At 39.5% G+C, this 18204-nt stretch overlaps 1 protein-coding gene across 1 annotated transcript; it reads left to right on the plus strand.

The window, feature by feature from the left end:
• The first annotated feature begins 1899 nt into the window (after positions 1 to 1899).
• Positions 1900 to 17967, plus strand: pdcd4b (programmed cell death 4b). Its single transcript, XM_080414628.1, has 12 exons — positions 1900 to 1972; positions 2897 to 3011; positions 4345 to 4653; positions 7888 to 7982; positions 8347 to 8460; positions 9566 to 9787; positions 15112 to 15209; positions 15473 to 15587; positions 15943 to 16050; positions 16186 to 16296; positions 16431 to 16570; positions 17249 to 17967. Exons 2-12 carry the CDS (start codon positions 2969 to 2971, stop codon positions 17307 to 17309), a joined length of 1416 nt encoding a protein of 471 aa, XP_080270754.1. The 5' UTR covers positions 1900 to 1972; positions 2897 to 2968; the 3' UTR covers positions 17310 to 17967.
• The last annotated feature ends 237 nt before the right edge of the window (positions 17968 to 18204 follow it).

Below are 18204 nucleotides of genomic sequence, written 5' to 3' on the forward strand. Positions count from 1 at the left end.
CATTGGACAGCCCATGACAGCCCAACTGTTGTAAAAGTCCTCCCCCTAGTGTTGAGGTAGATAATTGCACACATGAACTCCAATGAAATGTCACCCCAAATTCAAAAACTTTTCAGAAGTTTTCAACAATAAAACAAATCTAATCTAGTTAAAATAGCAGATCTACAAGCTCACACTGTGTCGCAGTGCGAATACTCAAGCAAAGTACAGATGCTAAAAAAAAAACTTAAGTAAAGCACTCAAGTAAATGTACTATAGTTACTGTCCACCACTGATAGGCTCGGATACAGGATAGGTGGGCACTAGGGACATCTGGGTACCTCGATGTAAAATGTCCTATTTTGTCCAATATGTTAAAATATATATATATTTGAAAAATGGTCTTAAGTCATGTAAAGTATGCATGATGTGAACATGCACGGTAGGCTACATCATTATCAGACTTCATTTGAACTTTCCACTTCTTGTTTATGCCCCAAAATGACTGGATATATCTAGCTCTGTTATATCGATAATTTGTAGCAATTGTAGAAATATTAGACATTAATTGTCGAATGTTTGAGCATGTTCTAATCATGTATACTTTACTTTACTTAAAAACATTTTCCAATTTTTTTTTACATTTTGCCACATATCATATTACCATAGGCACACATAAAGTAACTCTAAATACTCAACTGTTCCAACAATTACCAAGGCAGTGCCGGAGATGTTATGTTGTGGAGTTGTTGTTAAGGGGTTAAACTTATGCCACGGTTGTGTACATTATGTGCTGTGAAGCCTGCATACACTCATGGAAAGTAACTAAGTACATTTACTTAAGTTCTGTACTTAAGTACATTTTTTAGGTACTTAGCCTACTACTTACTTTACTGGAGTATTTCCATTTTTTTTATACTTTAACTTTTACTCCAGTACATTTCAGAGTCAAATATTGTACTTTTTTACTCCACTACATTTATTAGACATCTTTAGTTATAGTTACTTTGTAGATTTTGATTATTATTACAAAACACCCACTTCAGCTCTATTACAACTTTGGCTATTTTCAAAAGATTCTTATACATTTTATACATTTGAAACATGTGAAATGGGACATTCTGAATAATGGGTACTTTTACTTTAGGTACTTTAAGTATATTTTGATACCAGTACTTTTGTACCTTTACTCAAGTAAATGTTGAATTCTGGACTTTTAATTGTTACAGAGTATTTCTACATAGCAGTATTGATACTTTTACTTAAGTAAAACATGTGAGTACTTTTTCCACCACTGGCTGCAGGTTAAACTAGTACACCATGTTCCAATGTAATGGACAAACTGTTCTGGGCAGTCTTCTTCATAGCAGATGAATCGAATTTGACTGTTTTGGGACATGCATAAAACATATATAAATAAATCACTATCCTGATCCTATCGTCAATCATTTCTACCTTTGTCACATAGTCAATACTCAATAAAATAATAAACATCATTGCATAATAATAATATGAGAGGGGAGGGGGGTGTGTCTGTTCTACAACCCTAAAGACAGGGGGCAGCACTACCTCAACAAAACAACCACTAGAGGAAAATACCAGAAGACAAGCCCCTTCTCAGTATTGCCAGATTTTGCGAAAGAAACAAGCAACTAGGTCTACGAAAACAAGCCCAAAAGAAGCGACATGAGCACTTTAAACCTGTATACATTGACTATTTGAAAATAGCCGATCTACAAGCTCACAACGCGTTGCATGGCGACGCGTTGTGGCCCGCAAGAAAAATAAACCCAAAGTCGCTTATAATAAGCGGACATGGCAACGTTACCCCTTCTGTATTTCCATTGGCCCGTCCCTTTAAAACCCTCACTGCGTTCAGCCAATCACTGGCGGCCGACAGAGTTACGTCTCTGAGTTGCTGGGTAGATAAAACAAACACAACACACAACTGGGTCGTCGTTTAGAGTTTACAAGCTCGGACGTCAAACACACGGTTAGTGATTTACATTCATTTCATAGTGATTCTACAAGCAAAGCACGAGTAAGCAAGTTATACAATGCACATTGCGTCGTAAATACTGTGCGTTTAATGTGGAAATGAAAAAGATAAATAGATAAAACTCAAAAGCAAAGTCTCTGCGCGAGCTGTTTGTTTTTGTTGTCGCTCTCGTGCGACTGCGTAGTTGGCCGTGCATTGTGTTGTATTGTGTCACAGTCAGCAAAGGTCGACATCAATTCACTGTTTATTTTGCTTCATTAGAGCAACATTATAATGACATGGTTGTAGCCGGGGTGGATATATTAACGGTATGGTTCTGTGACAGCGAGTGCAGCCTTTGACGCAGTTGTTTTCTCTGTTGACAACATTTCGTCATTGCAGCTAAAAAGCTGACTTATTGTTTATCAGTAGTATGAATGAACGGGGGGAGGGGATGATGTTTGTGCCCCAGGGCTGTTGTCACGATTACACGTTCAAGTTGACGATTCATTGTCACACAAATGATTTGGATTAACGATTTAATTGTGTTTTTGACATTGAAACATTATGAACACAATTAAAATTTATTTTTCATGATCACAAATGGCACTGGGGCAGATCATTATGACAAATAACTTATTGACACACATTACATTAACTTACTGACACATTACATTAACTTACTGATAATTGTATACTAAAAAAAAGTTAAATAGCTGATCTACAAGTGTACAACACGTGTTGTGAGCTTGTAGATCTGCTATTTTTAAAAAAATGTATGAACATTTTTCAACATAGAAACGATCGACTATCTCAAATAATTGCGATTATGCAACAATTGTGACAGGCCTCTATAAGCCTGCTGCTCTTGCTGCACGTCTGTCTGCATATTAACTGATGTCACTACATCTAATCAGAATTTCCTTAATTGTGTTTTAGGTATTGTATCACGAATTCTGAATTGCACCAAATTCAGCTGCAAGCATCTCTTCTATTTTTTTTGTTGAAACAATGGCAACTGACTGCGTGGCCTGGCTGAACGCAAACCCCGTTGGTGAGTGTTTTTGAACTTGAAATTTAATTTAAATGCATCATCAGCTGTATGTCATGCTTTTGATCTGTTGCTGCAGCGACCATACGCAGCAGGGACTTTTTCATGCGGAAGTGACTTTTTATTTTCGTTTCCAGTGTCTGTAGACTAGAAGTAGAAAATACCGTTGAATTTGTGGTTATTTATTTTCAATTGCACCTGTCGAAACGGATACTGCAGCTTCTTTGTTGAGACATTTTGATCCCTCTAGCTTGCTCGGGTCTCTTAAATGACCATAACCAGTGTTACTTAATGTCATTGTCAACATTGGCCACATAGTTTACAAAAACCTCCACCATTTGAAATATATATATTGTAAAAAAAGAAAAGTATGTTGAGGTTTACTTAACCCTTCCATTGTGTTAGGGTCATTTTTGACCCGTTTTCAAGTTTAAATAGGTAAAAAGTACCCTTTACATTTCTTTATTGGAACGAGGCTTCATGATATCCTCAGAAAAAAATCCATTTTAAAGCAACAAAATTATTTATCATCATTTTAATTAATTCTGATGGTCTCTATAAAAAAAGTGACACTTGTGGTGTTAGGGTCCGAAATGACCCGGCAGAGAAGTGTGGCTCAATTCCCCCCAAATTGTCAATATTCAATGTTTACATGTTTGAGAGTGAGAGAGACTTGTCCTCAATTAGCATTTGCTATCAGGAGTAAAATAAAGTTTGAGTTTATGAAAAATAAATGACTTTTTACCTTCTATGGTATACGGGTAAAAAATGACCCTAACACCACTAGTGTCACTATTTTTTATAATAACATTTTTTAAAGTTAAAAAACGAAAACAAGTATTTTTGTAATGTTTTTTTTTGGAAGTGTGATCTAATTATTATTCTTAATTACTCTATTATAGCTAGATAACATCATTATCCATTGCCTTCATTATAGGAAATTTAATTAGTGAATTTTAACATTTTTATAATAGAAAACGAGATATATTGAAAGATGAAACCCTAGCCCTAACCCAAAATAATAGTTTAAAGGGTGTTTACATGGATATGAATGCATTACAAGTCAGCTACATTTGCGCAAATCTTTGAATAAATACATATATTTTTTAAAGCGAACATTTTTTATTCTGATCTTCTTCTGGAGGTCCCTGGCACAGGGGGGTGGGGGTCCACAGCCAAATGCATATCAATTTGGGGGTCCTTGACATGAAAAAGCTTGAAAACCACTGTACTAAAGTAAACTGCACATAATGTGCACACCATTTGTTGAAGAATTGTATGTATGCTTTAACTCGGTTAGCAAACATAATAAATGTCTTCATGCTCTTCTGAACAGATGCTGAGGACCTCAGTGGCTTATCCGGCGATGAAGAGAATGGAGGAGTTGTGACATCAAGCAAGAACATTAACAATGAGATCAATGGCAACTGGATCTCCTCCAGTAATAGCCTCCATGAGGCGCGTATGAAGGCCAAAGCCAAGCGCAGGCTGAGGAAGAACTCCTCCAGGGATTCGGGCAGGGGCGACTCCCTCAGCGATAACGGAGACCCAGCCAGAGGTCCCTCCGCGACCCCCACCAGCCCTAAGAGCAAGCTGCTTGACAGAAAGTCCCGACTAGGCAAGGGCAGAGGCCTTCCAAAGAAAGGTATGAAGGAGGGCCCAGTGGTGGCTGTCATCTGACAGAACTTTGTTTTAATAACTGTAATTTTGAGTGATTATGTAACATTGTGTTCACAGCAATGGCATGTAGTCTTGCGGCATTACCAGATTGGTATTCGGCATGCTCCAACATTGCTCCATAAATGAAAAGTTATGTGTTTAACTCTTAATTTTCAATGTGAACTTAAATGTTAACCATTCAGCTCAAATAAAACCTTCCTTAGTGTATTGTAGAGTAGAAGGCTGTAGTCGTTTGAAATGCGTATTGAATGCATGGCTTTGAGGGCAAAAATATGATCGTATGACCTACTCTTTATTCATCACACTGCGTCACCAATCCTGTAGCAGTAAACCAATTAGCATGTAAACAAATGGCCGCGTGATCTTGAGCGGCTCACACACACTTGTCCACTGTTGACATCTGCTTAGTCAGGCTTTTCAGGAATATTCCGCTAGCAGCCACATGGCAAGTTTACTTCAGGAAGTCTTTATTATAGGTGGCTTTGCGCGTGCTTACTAACTAGGATTACATCTGATGTGGTTATGCCTTTACTTAGGGAAGTGTGTGCATGTGGAAACAGGAAGGATGGTTTAGTGACCAATTAAGAAAAGTGGAAGATTTGTACTTTGCTTTTTATTCGAAATAGCTTTGTAATCAGTTGCCTGTTGTGCAGAGGAGTTGAAAATGATTATGCAGTATGAAATGGCAGAAGGATGACTTTAGATAAATGCATTACGTTTGTGCACAAGAATTGTGATAATGACTTGGTTGATAGACAGTGTATCCGTTTACTAACTCCTTATCCAATTTGCATATCAAACCAAGAATAGGCCTCCCCCTAATCACCTTTTATAAATAACATGGATGCGTCATAAACGTTTACAGGGAGTGGAAGCTGTGTAGTGTCAAACCCTTTTAGAGGTCCATTTGCGGTACACAAACATACTCCCCTGCACAGCAGAAACAACAATTTGCATGGTTTCTGCGCAGGTCTACATAGAGGAAAGACTCCCACAGTGACACACTGTCTTCACATACAAAGATAACGTTTAATGGGAAACGCAATGTTTCAGTTCAGAGACCTAAATCAGGTTATCTATCTATAACAGGAGAAATTCTTGTTTTCAGGTTTTTGAAGTCTTTGAGAATTGTGCAAAAAGGCCGGTGAAAGTATGGACTTTCCAAGGTTGACTAAGTCGAGGTGCGGCTACAGTGTTGTTGGTAATGATATTGCCTGTTCTGTTAAAATCCTGTCTGGGAAATAGTGGCATTTGAAAAATGTATAGGAAACCTATATGGCCCTGTTTATACTTCCTGTGGGTCGTCTCGTTCTTAGATCCTGTGAGAGACACATACACATACACATACATACACATCCCTCCCTACATAGCAGCAGAACTAGCAGTCTCCAGTACAGTACAATCAGTTCCCTCAACTCCGGGACTGTGGAACTGGAACTAGGGGAGTTGCTGCTGGCATGGTGTCAGCCCATCGACCCTGTTATGCAACAGAAGTGAACTGCCACTCGGTTGGTCCAGCAGCTTGGGCCTCCCTTTTCCTACATTAAAAGCTTTGCATTGCATTGGGATTTTTGAATGTACGCTGTAGTTATGCCAATGGCATGAGGAGGATGGGGTGAGGAATCTTCAGTGAAGGCACCCAGTGTTTTGTGTTGGGATGGGTGCACCTAGTCAATGCGGGTCAGGACAAATATAGCCGGATGTAATGTGTCACATGCTGGACGGGATTTAAGGAGGACTTGGATCATGTTGGACAGGTCAGACAAGCTGCTTTGGTATCAGGCCTTTTACATAGTCTACCATCTGTTGACGCTTCCCTGGAACCCAACAGATGTGTGTTTGTATAACACTTCTATCCTATGACCCCTTTAAATGTATGGCGTTTATCAATTTTTCACCTGCCAGGTCTGTAAGTGGGTCAACAACAGCGCAGGTTTTGGTACTACCGTCTTGTTTCTTTTTGCCTTATTGTTATGCCCCATTTATACCAACCTTCCTTTTTATAAAAGTGTTAAATAAACGTCACGTGATGAAGCCGTCTCCCAACACTCGTCATGCTCGTGCTCTGCGTTCCCACCGCTCTGGAAGGTCCCATTGTTTTCAATTTACACGACCGTGACAAAGCGTAAAAAAAAAAAAGAGGAGTACCTTATTGCAGCGCCACGGAATATTTTTGTGCCAGGATTGGATGACACTGTTATATGCTGCATCATCACTTAATTGCAATATACTCCATGGCATGTTTTAATAGGGTTTAATTGTCTATATAGTATATATGTAGGCCTATATAAAATGAAAACCTGAGAGCAGTTGTTTTCCCCATTTCCCTGTGGGTTTCATGACACTGCTGTGGTTTTGCGGTTATTGCAACAGCCCTGAGCTGTATTTATATTGCCAGCTACCAGTTTGTTTTCAGAATTGGTACAGCCTTGTGTGCAGGGATATGTGAATTTGTATACCGCCTGTCGTTTCCGTCTGGTTCTGTTCTCTTGTTTGGGTCTTAGAACTGCTGATACCCATTTGGGAGGAATCCTTCCCAAATCTGTGCTTTGTGCTGCTGAGGACATTTTACTGTTAAAGGTCATCATCACCTTTCTCTAGTTCCATGTCTCGGTGGTATTTTGATATGACATCATGCACTCAGCCCCCCCGGAGTGACTGCTATGAAAAGGCTTTTGAAGACGTTTTACAGGGGTTCTGTTTCATGGAGCTAAAGGCGTCTTCTCTAAAGAGCTGCATGCTCTCAAAAGATGCTGCTGATCTTTTGTTTAACAGTAACCATGTTTATGCACTGTTAACAGGCAAGTCTATGCTTTTCCAAAACGACTCGCATTTCAGGTAACTATGATATCCTTGCTGTCGGGTGGAAATCTCATATGTCCATAATTGGTACTTTTCAGAACCCCCCCCCCCCCCAAATGGCAGAACTACAAGGTCAAAACACATTGTGATGCCACATGTTTTGAGTAGATTGGCTATATTTGCTACTTTTGTGTGACACTGTAGTATGGCGAAGTAGGGCATTAATTTACTAAAAAACATGATAGATAAGAGATTTATGCCCGACAGCGACGATATGTGGGACACTATGTTTGGAAAACCACACTGCTAACGGGTACTTTTTTTGCCTCAAGTCTTAAGATCTGTATTATTGTCAAGTCTCTTGTGGTAAAAATGACTGTGTCGTCTTTATCCTCAGGTGGGGCTGGAGGGAAAGGTGTGTGGGGCAGATCGGGTGAAGTGTATGGACCTCAAGCGGTGGATGTGAGAGACCCAAACTATGACGAAGCTCAGGTATTGACTGATGCCCTACATCTGCATACTATGATGGTGCAAAACATTGTGTTGCCTTCACAGCTTTATTGAATACTGGGATCACAGCATTCTGCTGTTATTTCCTGATAACAAGACCGCTGCTATAAAATTGGTATCCCGGACTGAGCTTAACGTTTTAAAATCTATATTTTCTCAGTCACATCATTCTTTTTGCACATAAGTAGCCATTCTAGAACTAAGCAGGATAATGCATATGGTATTTATTGTAATATAAACCCTGAGACGTCAAAGCAGGTCCTATATATTATCCCTTACATATCTGTAATAAGCTCCAAGCTGCAGTAACAATTCTTCTGTTGCTCTCTGCATCTGTTATTGACAGGAGAACTGTGTGTACGAGGCAGTGGTTCCCCCGATTGACGAAGGAGACTTTGAGAAAACCGTTACCCCCATAGTACAGGAGTACTTTGAGCATGGAGACACAAATGAAGTGGCAGTAAGTACCGCAATCCTGCTCTTAAGTCCCAGACCGCCTGAAGGACGTCTACAACCTTATGAAGTCTCAGAATAGTAATCATTCTAAAGTAGTTTTTAACCACTTTAACCCATTAAGAGCTGAGGCCGATTCTACAAATTCCCTTTAAGTCAGTTAGTTCTCAAACTTTCAAGATTTTTCCAAGAATAGATGTACAAGCTCGTATAGCTTGTATATCTGCTATTTTTCAATACCCAATGCTAAAATCCAAAATGCCAGAGATGCTTTCGTGTACTTAGTTGACCAGAGTCCCCCAGGGGTCTATCCTAGGCCCCTCCTTTCTTCCCACTACACCAAAATAGCTAGATCTTCTAGTATCACCGCATGTTTGCCCCAGAATAGGGACACTAGGGTTTGTGTGGTTAAAGGGATGTTTCACTTTCAAACAAACTTTTGGTCATTTTATCGTCTATTCAGGCTTTTGTGAGCCCCCCAGACAGTTTATAAGTTGCTAGATTTAGTATTTAGATATTTGATATTCATTTTATCAGACACGCCCCCTTCCTATACAAACCCATTATAACTTCAAACTCCATTTTAACCCGTTAGATTCATCAAAAACACCCGTCCTTGGTGCTGATGACTCACCCTGCCCTCCTAATGCGTGAGGGGGCCGTGTTTTTTTGATTACTTTTTTCATTTATTTTATTTATTTTATTTAATTTTTTTAATGTTTTTTCTTTTTCCAAAAAAAATATTAAAAATAAATGAAAAAAGTTATCGAAAAAACACGGCCCCCTCGCGTATTAGGAGGGCAGTGTGAGTCACCAGACCCAAGGACGGGTGTTTTTGATGAATCGAACGGGTTAAAAATGGAGTTTGAAGTTACAATGGGTTTGTATAGGAAGGGGGCGTGTCTGATAAAATGAATATCAAATATCTAAATAATGAATCAAGCAACTTAAAAACTGTCTGGGGGGCTCACTAAAGCCTGAGTAGACGATAAAATGACCAAAAGTTTTTTTGAAAGTGAAATATCCCTTTAAATCAAAGTGTTGTAAGATGAAAGTAGCAAAAAAAACATTTTATATGCGAAAATTCCCATCTGTCACTCTCCACCTCCCAGGAACTGCTAGGGGAGCTCAACCTGGGCTCCATGCGGAGCGGGGTCCCCATGCTGGCCGTGTCGCTGGCCCTGGAGGCCAAAGCGAGTCACCGGGAGCTCACCTCTAGGCTGCTGGCTGACCTGTGTGGCCCTGTCCTGAGTCGCAACGACGTGGAGAGCTCCTTTGACACGCTGCTCCGAGAGCTGCCTGATCTGGTGCTGGACACGCCCGGAGCCCCGCAGGTGGGTGTTATGATGTGGTTTAGGTTCGTGTGTGTGCGCACAACCATATTTTGGGTCTATTGTACTACTCTATTAGTGTCTGGGTTAATTTCAAGCAATTCAGGGAGTGGTTTCCCCCCAAAAAAGCTTCCAGAAGTAGAAATGATTTGCAGTTAAAATTCTCATTTTGAAATGATATACGTATAAACATAAGTAAGGCTTATCGTTTACATTACATGCTAAAATAAACTCCATGCTTTGAATTGAGTGCATCTCTCATGTCTGTTTATGGGTTATTGTAAAGAGGCAATTTAATGCTGAAATAGGCAATTGGATGGATGTACTGCGTAATATAATATTAATACTAAAGATATTTTATTTATAGAGCACTTCCGTTACAAAATCCTATAGAGCACTTACTTAAAATCTTTACATAAGACAGAAGAAATAACCTAACCAAATAAAACATGACATGTATGTGCAGTGTGAACATTTTAATTATGTCCATTAGTTAAAAGTATGTTTTAAGAACAGATTTAACAAAGGAAACAAACCACCTGACCTTACACCCTCAATTGGACATGAAAAAAACTAGGGGTGCTCCAATCTGGATTTTTGGGTCTGATCATCCGATGCCAATCGCCGATTCTTTGGCCCAGGAACGGCTGGTAGCGATTTTGCGTGGAACATAAAATGCTTATTATTTTTGCTCATTAGTAAACAAAAAGAAAACTCTTCCATTCAGACAGATTCCAGTAGGCTTTGTGACGGGTGTCACATTTCCATAAACATAATAATCATTGTTTAGTTAACATCACTGCCTTTCATCGTTATGTACAAGGGAAAGACGAACCGTATGCCAAAACTGCACCTTGTGTGTGTGTGGTGGGGGGCCATGCCTGGGCATGCCACAAAGCTGACATTCATCCTGATGGGACTGTCGGAAAAAACAAATACACTTTTTGGGATTTAATCTCTGCATAAGGATAATAAAAAAAAGATGCTTACAAGAAGAGTGTCCCTCTCCACAGTGAGGGGGGAAGCTACACACACACACACACACACACACACACACACACACACACACACACACACACACACACACTTCATCCATTTATAGATGGATATTATTATTTAATCTGACTTGTGTCACTCACGAAGATGGACCATCTACAAGTTCACAATGCATCGCGATGCTTGTACATCGGTTATTTTACAATATGATCGAATTTCATACCACTTAAACGGTACAGCTGGCTCATACTGTAGATGATCTTTGATTTTGCGACCAACAATCAAGTCATTTGACTCGTTGACTAGAATAAACCCTTGATGGGGGAGGAAGAAACCTTGGGAAGGATCTAAAAACGGAGCAGGCAGGCGTGCAATAGGTGCCGAGTGGGCAAACAATCTAGAGGAACAAAACCGTTAAAAGTAGGTAGGGTAAGTGATATAATTTGGTTAAAACAAAAAACATTTGTAATAAGGTTAAAGCACTATATTGTTATAGTGATTATTGCTATAGAGTGTTAGTGTCAGCAACAGGGGTCTCCCTGTCTCACCAGCTCTTTAATAAACAGGAAAAACAGCAAATTTTCAGCTAAACAGGAGAGAGTGCCCATTTTTCAGCTTCACTTTTATAGTGATCCAGTTCCAATTTTGTCATCACTACCAATTTCACTTGTTTATCCTGTATCGTGTGAGTTCTCTCTCCTGGTGGGATAAAATTGGTATCCCGAACTGAAAATGTATTTTCTGTTAATTAAAGAGACGGAGAGACCCCTGTTACTGAACAAACACTCTATAGCAATGAGTACTATCAGAATATAGAGCTATTTTAACACTTAATTTAACATTTAAATATCCATGCTGGTAAAGTGAGAATACAGGCCAGGCATAATGTGGCAATTAAGACGCGTATAAAACATTTTACATAAGAGAATCAAACTTTAAGATATAAACTATGAAATTATGGATGGGCCTTTCAATAAAATTACATTTTAAGACGGGGATTTATCAAGCCTGAGCTCCTCAGGCAGGTCATTCCATAGCCGAGGAGATTCCAGAGCCGAGGAGACCTAACATCAAAGGCATGGTCACCCGTTGTTCTCAGCCTGGACTCGGGAACAACCAGCGGGTTCCTGCATGAGGATGAGGATAAGGATGAGGATAAAAACTTGTCTGAACAAGTTTGTTATCATGGCTCTCAAAGTCTGGGCTGGGATCAAGGCCATCAACTGTCTCTGTTGATGTGTGCGGCCCACATCTCACATCGGTCTTGCCTCACCCTGTCTGAGTTTATTCTGACCACCTCACTGTACACTATCCTGCTTAATACATGGCAACTTACAAAGTGAATAATTTCACATAAAATGTTATTTTATTGCCTTACATGCTTCTGCTTTCATACCAACCTAAACCGAGGAGGAAGACCGGTCTGTTATTGAGAACAGCAGTCTGCTAGAATAGAATACCTTTTATTGACCAATCACAATCATTTATTCAACAAAGCCATGTGATAAACAATATTATCACATAGTATATGTTATTATACATGTTTTGTGGAGCATAGAAAGGATGGGAGCATAAACTGAAAAGAACATGTAATAATAATGTGTGACGCACTTTACATTTTTACACATGTAGTTTAAATGGCATAAAAGTAGAGTAGGAATGTGCAAACATGTAGTTGCACATTCCTACTCAATGTAGGTAGCAAAGTACATTTGCTATAGGCATTTATTTAAAAAGGGGGCATTTTGGAACCCGGATTACCGTCAAAGTAGACTTGAAACCCTGTTCAGACAGTGTTACGTCACTGTTCAGAGTGAAGCATACGTGCTAAAGTAAACCTTCATGCACTGACTGTGGTGGAGCATCGGCCGAAGGACACTGTGGTTGATTGTATGTGCTTGTGGGTGAGCTTGCATGTGTATTTCAGCTCTTTCCTTTCACCCATGCACAGACGTGAGGTCTCTGGCCTTTTGTCTCTTTGCGCTGGCGAAATGCTAGCTCAGCGTAGGAGGCCAAAGGGTCTATTCATCCTCCTATCCCCACCCATCCTTTCACACTGTCTCACTTTCTCTCGCTCCCTTTTTTTTCTCTCCTCTGTCCCATTCTCTCAGTTCTGGGTTGCTGCATAGGACAGCGCATCTGCTCTTCCATGCGCGCACTCTGAGTTTTCTCTCTCTCTCTCTCTCTTTCTGTTGTGTTAACCCATTAAGGCCTGAGGTTCCGATTCTACAAATGTCTTTTTGAAAAAAACGTATGTTTCTATATCAGTGGTTCTCAAACTTTTTCATGTCAAGGACCCCCAAAATGATATGTATTTGGCCGCGGACCCCCATCTCAAAATATGTTGTTCCAGGGACCCCCCAGAAGCACAGATTTGAGTTACAAATGTTCGCTTTAAAAAATACATATATTCAAAGATTTGAACAAATGTTCTCGCTTTTTCAAAAATAGTAGATCTACAAGCTCGTAGCGCGGCACTCGGTGCCGCGCTATGAGCTTGTAGATCTGCTATTTTTGAATAGCCAAAAGTGTAAAATAATGCTTTTTTTAGCTCAAATCTAAAAATGACACACAGATGCGTTCCAGGTCTTAATGGGTTAAGTTGGCTTTTATTGGCACAAACTGCAGTTTAGTCTAGACGGCCAAAATCATCCGTCGTAATCAGTGACCATAACACCTAATGACCACACAAACGTTTCTCTCCCTCTCTCTCTCTCTCTCTCCCTTCTGATCCTGCCAGTCTAGCCATAGCCCATAGCCCGCGGGTCAGATGAGAGTGTAGCTGCGTCTCATTTTGTGCAGGAACAATGAGCACTGATGAGCGTAGGCTTTGTCCAGAACCAGAACAGCAAAGCCAGCTCTTTCGTTTCCCAAAAACTCATCCGCCTATACCACTGTAAACAAACACTTGCACGTGTGCTCACAAGGCCACGGTCAGTCATCTGTGTCCAGTAGAGTCTTTTGAGAGGCCTCCCAAGTCCTATTACATGTTGGCTATTGTTAATTTGTCATTTCTGATGTTTCAAACATGGCAATCCATAATTGGGACGGTTGGACAAATAAATGAGATAGTGGTCCATTCTTGGTTGACTCGCATAAAGAAAACAACTGCAGAAAATGGCAGTTGTTTTTTAAAAAGAAGTGTTGTTCCATGAAAATGGGGTTTGGGTTCTTTTATAAAATGTCTGGCTGGTGACATTTGGCTACAGTTCAAATCCTTCCATTTTTTTCATTTCCTTGTCACAAAATGCATGTGGAATAATCTCTTGAACAGCGATGCAGGACCCCGACCCCGCTTTGCATCGGGGTCCTGCATCACCCTGTGAGGGTTTATTTCTCAATAATGACTGAACCCTTGCATAATAATTTACAGTATATGGGGCCTGCCTTCTTTGCTTTGGCTGGTCAAATAACTATTTGACCACTGTCCTGTGTTCTGTTTCTCCTGTGAGCTCTGGCAATAAACTTCTAAATTAGAAATACTCTGTCTCCATCTGCCTCAGCATCCTGACTGAACTTGAATTCCTCAACTGGGAGTTCCTCTTTCCTGTATGTTGCATGATCACAGAATGTGAAGATTTAAAGACCCACTCTCTCCAAAATTGTATTTTTTGTTTGGTTTGATATATTTTTCCTGGTAGTTTCTTGCACTCTGCATTTATCTAAAGCAGTGGTTCTCAAAGTCCCCAGGGGTCCTTGACGCATTGTAAGCTTGTACATCTATTTCAAAAGAATCTTGAAACATTTAAACAACGCAAATCTTGTATGGGGGTCCCCCTGGCACAAAATATTTTCAGATGGGGGGTGCGTGGCAAAATACATACAATTTGGGGGTCCTTTACATGAAAATGTTTGAGAACCACTGATCTAAAGCATTAATATAGTTTTACAACTAATATCTGGTGCTTTCCATTCACGGGTTTGATGCAGGGCATGCAACTCAGACAAGGTGTGACATCACACACCAAACGCCAATAGTAGCCTCACTAAATGAATGAGGAAGTATGCGCTCCTCTGTAACCCGTCACCACTGTGTTTACCGTAAAGGGCGTGTGTGTTTGGTGTGCATACTCTTGGATTACCCACTCTACTGTAAAGCTCCTTAAATTCAGTTTTTTTTGGGGGGGGGGGAATCATTTTTAAATTGATTTTTCTGAGGATTTAAACCATATGGTGGGACATGTGGACAGGGACTTTAAAGTTCTTTACCCTTCAATGTGTTCTCTGGAAAGTACACTCCAAGGTTGCTGTGGTGCTGGCCCACCTGATGAGGAGTTGGGTGATTTGTTGTAGCCTTAAAATATCATTTTTGTTTGTTTTCCATCTTCCAGCTGGTCGGCCAATTCATTGCACGGGCTGTCAGAGACCAGATCCTGTCCAAGAGCTACATTGAGGGCTACAAAGGCAGAGTTGACTGTGAACATGCAAGGTACTGTGGAACACCATTGTTTGTAAAGTGATGGATGGCTCCCCTCGCCCTTTTTGTTTTTCTTTAAATGTGTGGTGAAATATTTGAGATTAAACAAGTGTAAAGGTAGCCTATTATGTAATCTGTATATTTCATCAATAATCCAAATAAACAATTTGATGAAATGTTTTATTTAAGAGTTACCCATTGTAAAGGAAAATTATATGTTAAGACTCGGACTGTAGGTCATCTGTTTCATATCAGTTTTCCCTTTTCCCCTCCAGGGCAGCACTGGATCGAGCAGCAGTACTGCTGAAGATGAGTATGGTTGGTGTCCGCATAGATAACCTATGGGGGAGCGGTGGAGGCCTGAGGCCTGTCACACAGCTCGTCAAAGAGGTGAGGTCTTGACTGAAAAGTGCAAGTGCATAGGAACACGGGTCCCTTCATTATAAAGCTATTCACACAAACAAGTATTTAGATACGCTGATGTGACACAGTCACTCAATGTCATGTCGGTAGAGTTACAGCTTGTTTTTAAGCAAGGACTTTGATTTACACGTTTTTTCACTGCAAAGGGATTGATAATCTCCAAGAAACCTGATTGTTCAGAGCAATAGATGGTATAAATACATGCTTCTACAGTATGTGGTTAATATTTTGTTTAGGCACAGTCTATTTTCATTTTGTCAAAGTTTTACATATTTTTTTGTAAGTCGTTGGTTTGATAATTGTTTTTCTTCTTTCGTTCCAGATGAACCTATTGCTGAAGGAGTACATTCTGTCTGGAGACAGCAAGGAAGCTGAGAGATGCCTGAAAGAACTGGAAGTGCCCCATTTCCACCACGAGTTTGTCTACGAGGTAACTGGTGTATGATGCAAATGGGGAATAAACGTTAACAGAACAGTGACGTGCTGCAAGTCTTGTTGGTAGTTACTAGTTGGTGAGCATTCATGTCTAATCTTAAAGTACTGTGATTTGTTTGACATCCTTTAGGCAATAGTCATGGTCCTGGAATCCAAAGGAGAGAAGACATTCAAAATGGTTCTGCAGCTACTGAAGTTTCTTTGGGTATCCTCTGTCATCACTCTGGAACAAATGAGAAGGGTAGGGTGTCACCTGGTGTTCAGATTTTGCACTGCACATCACCATACAGTATTGTACTGTAACAGCTTGATGTTTAGAGGCCTTTTAAATGCAAATGTACTGTTGTCGGCTATAACGATGTGTCATGTTTCTAGGGCTTTGAAAGAGTTTACATGGACATAGCTGAAATCAACATTGATGTACCCCGTGCGTACTTCATCTTGGAGCAGTTTGTTGACAAGAGTTTCAGTTCTGGAGTCATTGATGAAGAACTAAGGGATCTTTGTCCCTGTCGGTGAGTAATCATACACATTTTGTTTTCCTGACTGTAGTTTTTTGATGAGCACCATTTTTTTAAAAACTTACTTTACTTTATTTGTTTATTTAGACAGGACAGAGCATATTAATGAACGTCACATGAACGTAAATACACCAGATTTAGCAAAGATGCTAATTTTCATCCGCAGTCCTCACACAAAACATAAAATCAGAAAAACAACATCAGAAAACAGACAAACGGTGAAATACATTTACATAACATTACATAGCCTAAAAATAAACCTAAAATATGATCACAAATGGTTGCAGCTTTGGTTTTCAAGCAACCATCTTTTCACATTGGATTTAAAAGATGGAAATGTAGCACAATCCCTTATATGTTCTCTTTTTTTATATATATATATTTTTTTTACTGTTAGTTTTGAAAGACATTTCTTTTTGTCTTCTCAGATGAAGAAAGAGATAAACATACCACCCTTTCTTTTGATATATATATATATATATATATATATATATATATATATATTTTTTTTTTTTTTTCTTCTTCTGTTCTTCTGTTTTGATTGTCTTCTCAAAGAGATACACAGACCACCCTTTCGTTTGATATTACCGTAGTTCCCCCCCCCCCTGTTTTTCTGTTTGTTTTGAATGAAGACATAACCTGATATGTATTTTAATTTTTTTGTCTTGTCAGAGGAAGAAAGAGATTTGTGAGTGAGGGAGACGGTGGTCGTGTGAAACTTGAAAGCTACTGATGAGCCCGTTTTGTGCCAAATTTCCTGAAGAAAAAAAAAAAAACGTTTTACTTCTCATTGTTCTAATGTTTGAGTACAACACATTTTCTTTCTAACGGTTAAAGAATGTAAATTTCTGGAAAGAAAAGGTGAGGTCAAAATGGCACTTTCTATTGAAACTGAAGAAAAGTACTTAACTTCTTATCAGGGTGTCATATATACAGTATATTATATATATACATATATATCTACCCGCATAAGCTAACCCATAAAGTGCCACACCTCTCAGTGACAAGTCATTCCATGTTGTTTTGTACAGTATTTTCTTGATTTCACTGCCTCTCCTTTTGTGTTTTCTAGAAAGCAGTGTTTTGTACAGAAATGACTGGTTTGTGTAAGCGCTTTATAAAGGAGGGAAAAGGGGGGCACGTTGGTTCAAAGCAATACCTCCCCTAACAGGCTGCTGTTTCTATGCTGTGCTTGACTTTTTTTCTTTTCTTTTAAAACACAAAGATGTCATTACTAAAGGCAACAGGACAAATAGTACAGCGCAAAAATATCAGTTGGGACCATTTGACAAAATGGTTTCCAAAGTGTTTATTTTTATATTTGGGGAATACTGGTGTGTGAAATGTACCATATCCTGCTCCTTGTTCAATAAAGCACTCTAAAATAAGAATGTAATACGTTGTGCCTTTGTAAATGTCAGTATATGACCACCTGTGACATGCATTCTTTCAGCTATGCCTCAAGAACCTGCCGCTGCATGATTTAGCTGCTTTCTTTTTAAGGTAAAGCCAGCAACCTGGTTGCTGACGTTGCATTAAAAAGAAATTAATGAATCAGTAATTATGCTGAAACGGAAGATAATCATTTATGGTTAAAAGGCTAAGAGTGAGATTGTAACAAACATTTT

The sequence above is a fragment of the Gymnoscopelus braueri genome (genome assembly GCF_963280865.1).
Source record: "Gymnoscopelus braueri genome assembly, chromosome: 2".
NCBI lineage: Eukaryota > Metazoa > Chordata > Actinopteri > Myctophiformes > Myctophidae > Gymnoscopelus > Gymnoscopelus braueri.

Bases quoted from the DNA above. Each gene is read 5' to 3' on its own strand.
- pdcd4b (XM_080414628.1), top strand. From the start codon at position 2,969: ATGGCAACTGACTGCGTGGCCTGGCTGAACGCAAACCCCGTTG. The intron at 15,588-15,942 runs GTGAGGTCTTGA...CTTTCGTTCCAG, and splicing joins TCACACAGCTCGTCAAAGAG to ATGAACCTATTGCTGAAGGA. The intron at 16,297-16,430 runs GTAGGGTGTCAC...TCATGTTTCTAG, and splicing joins CTCTGGAACAAATGAGAAGG to GGCTTTGAAAGAGTTTACAT.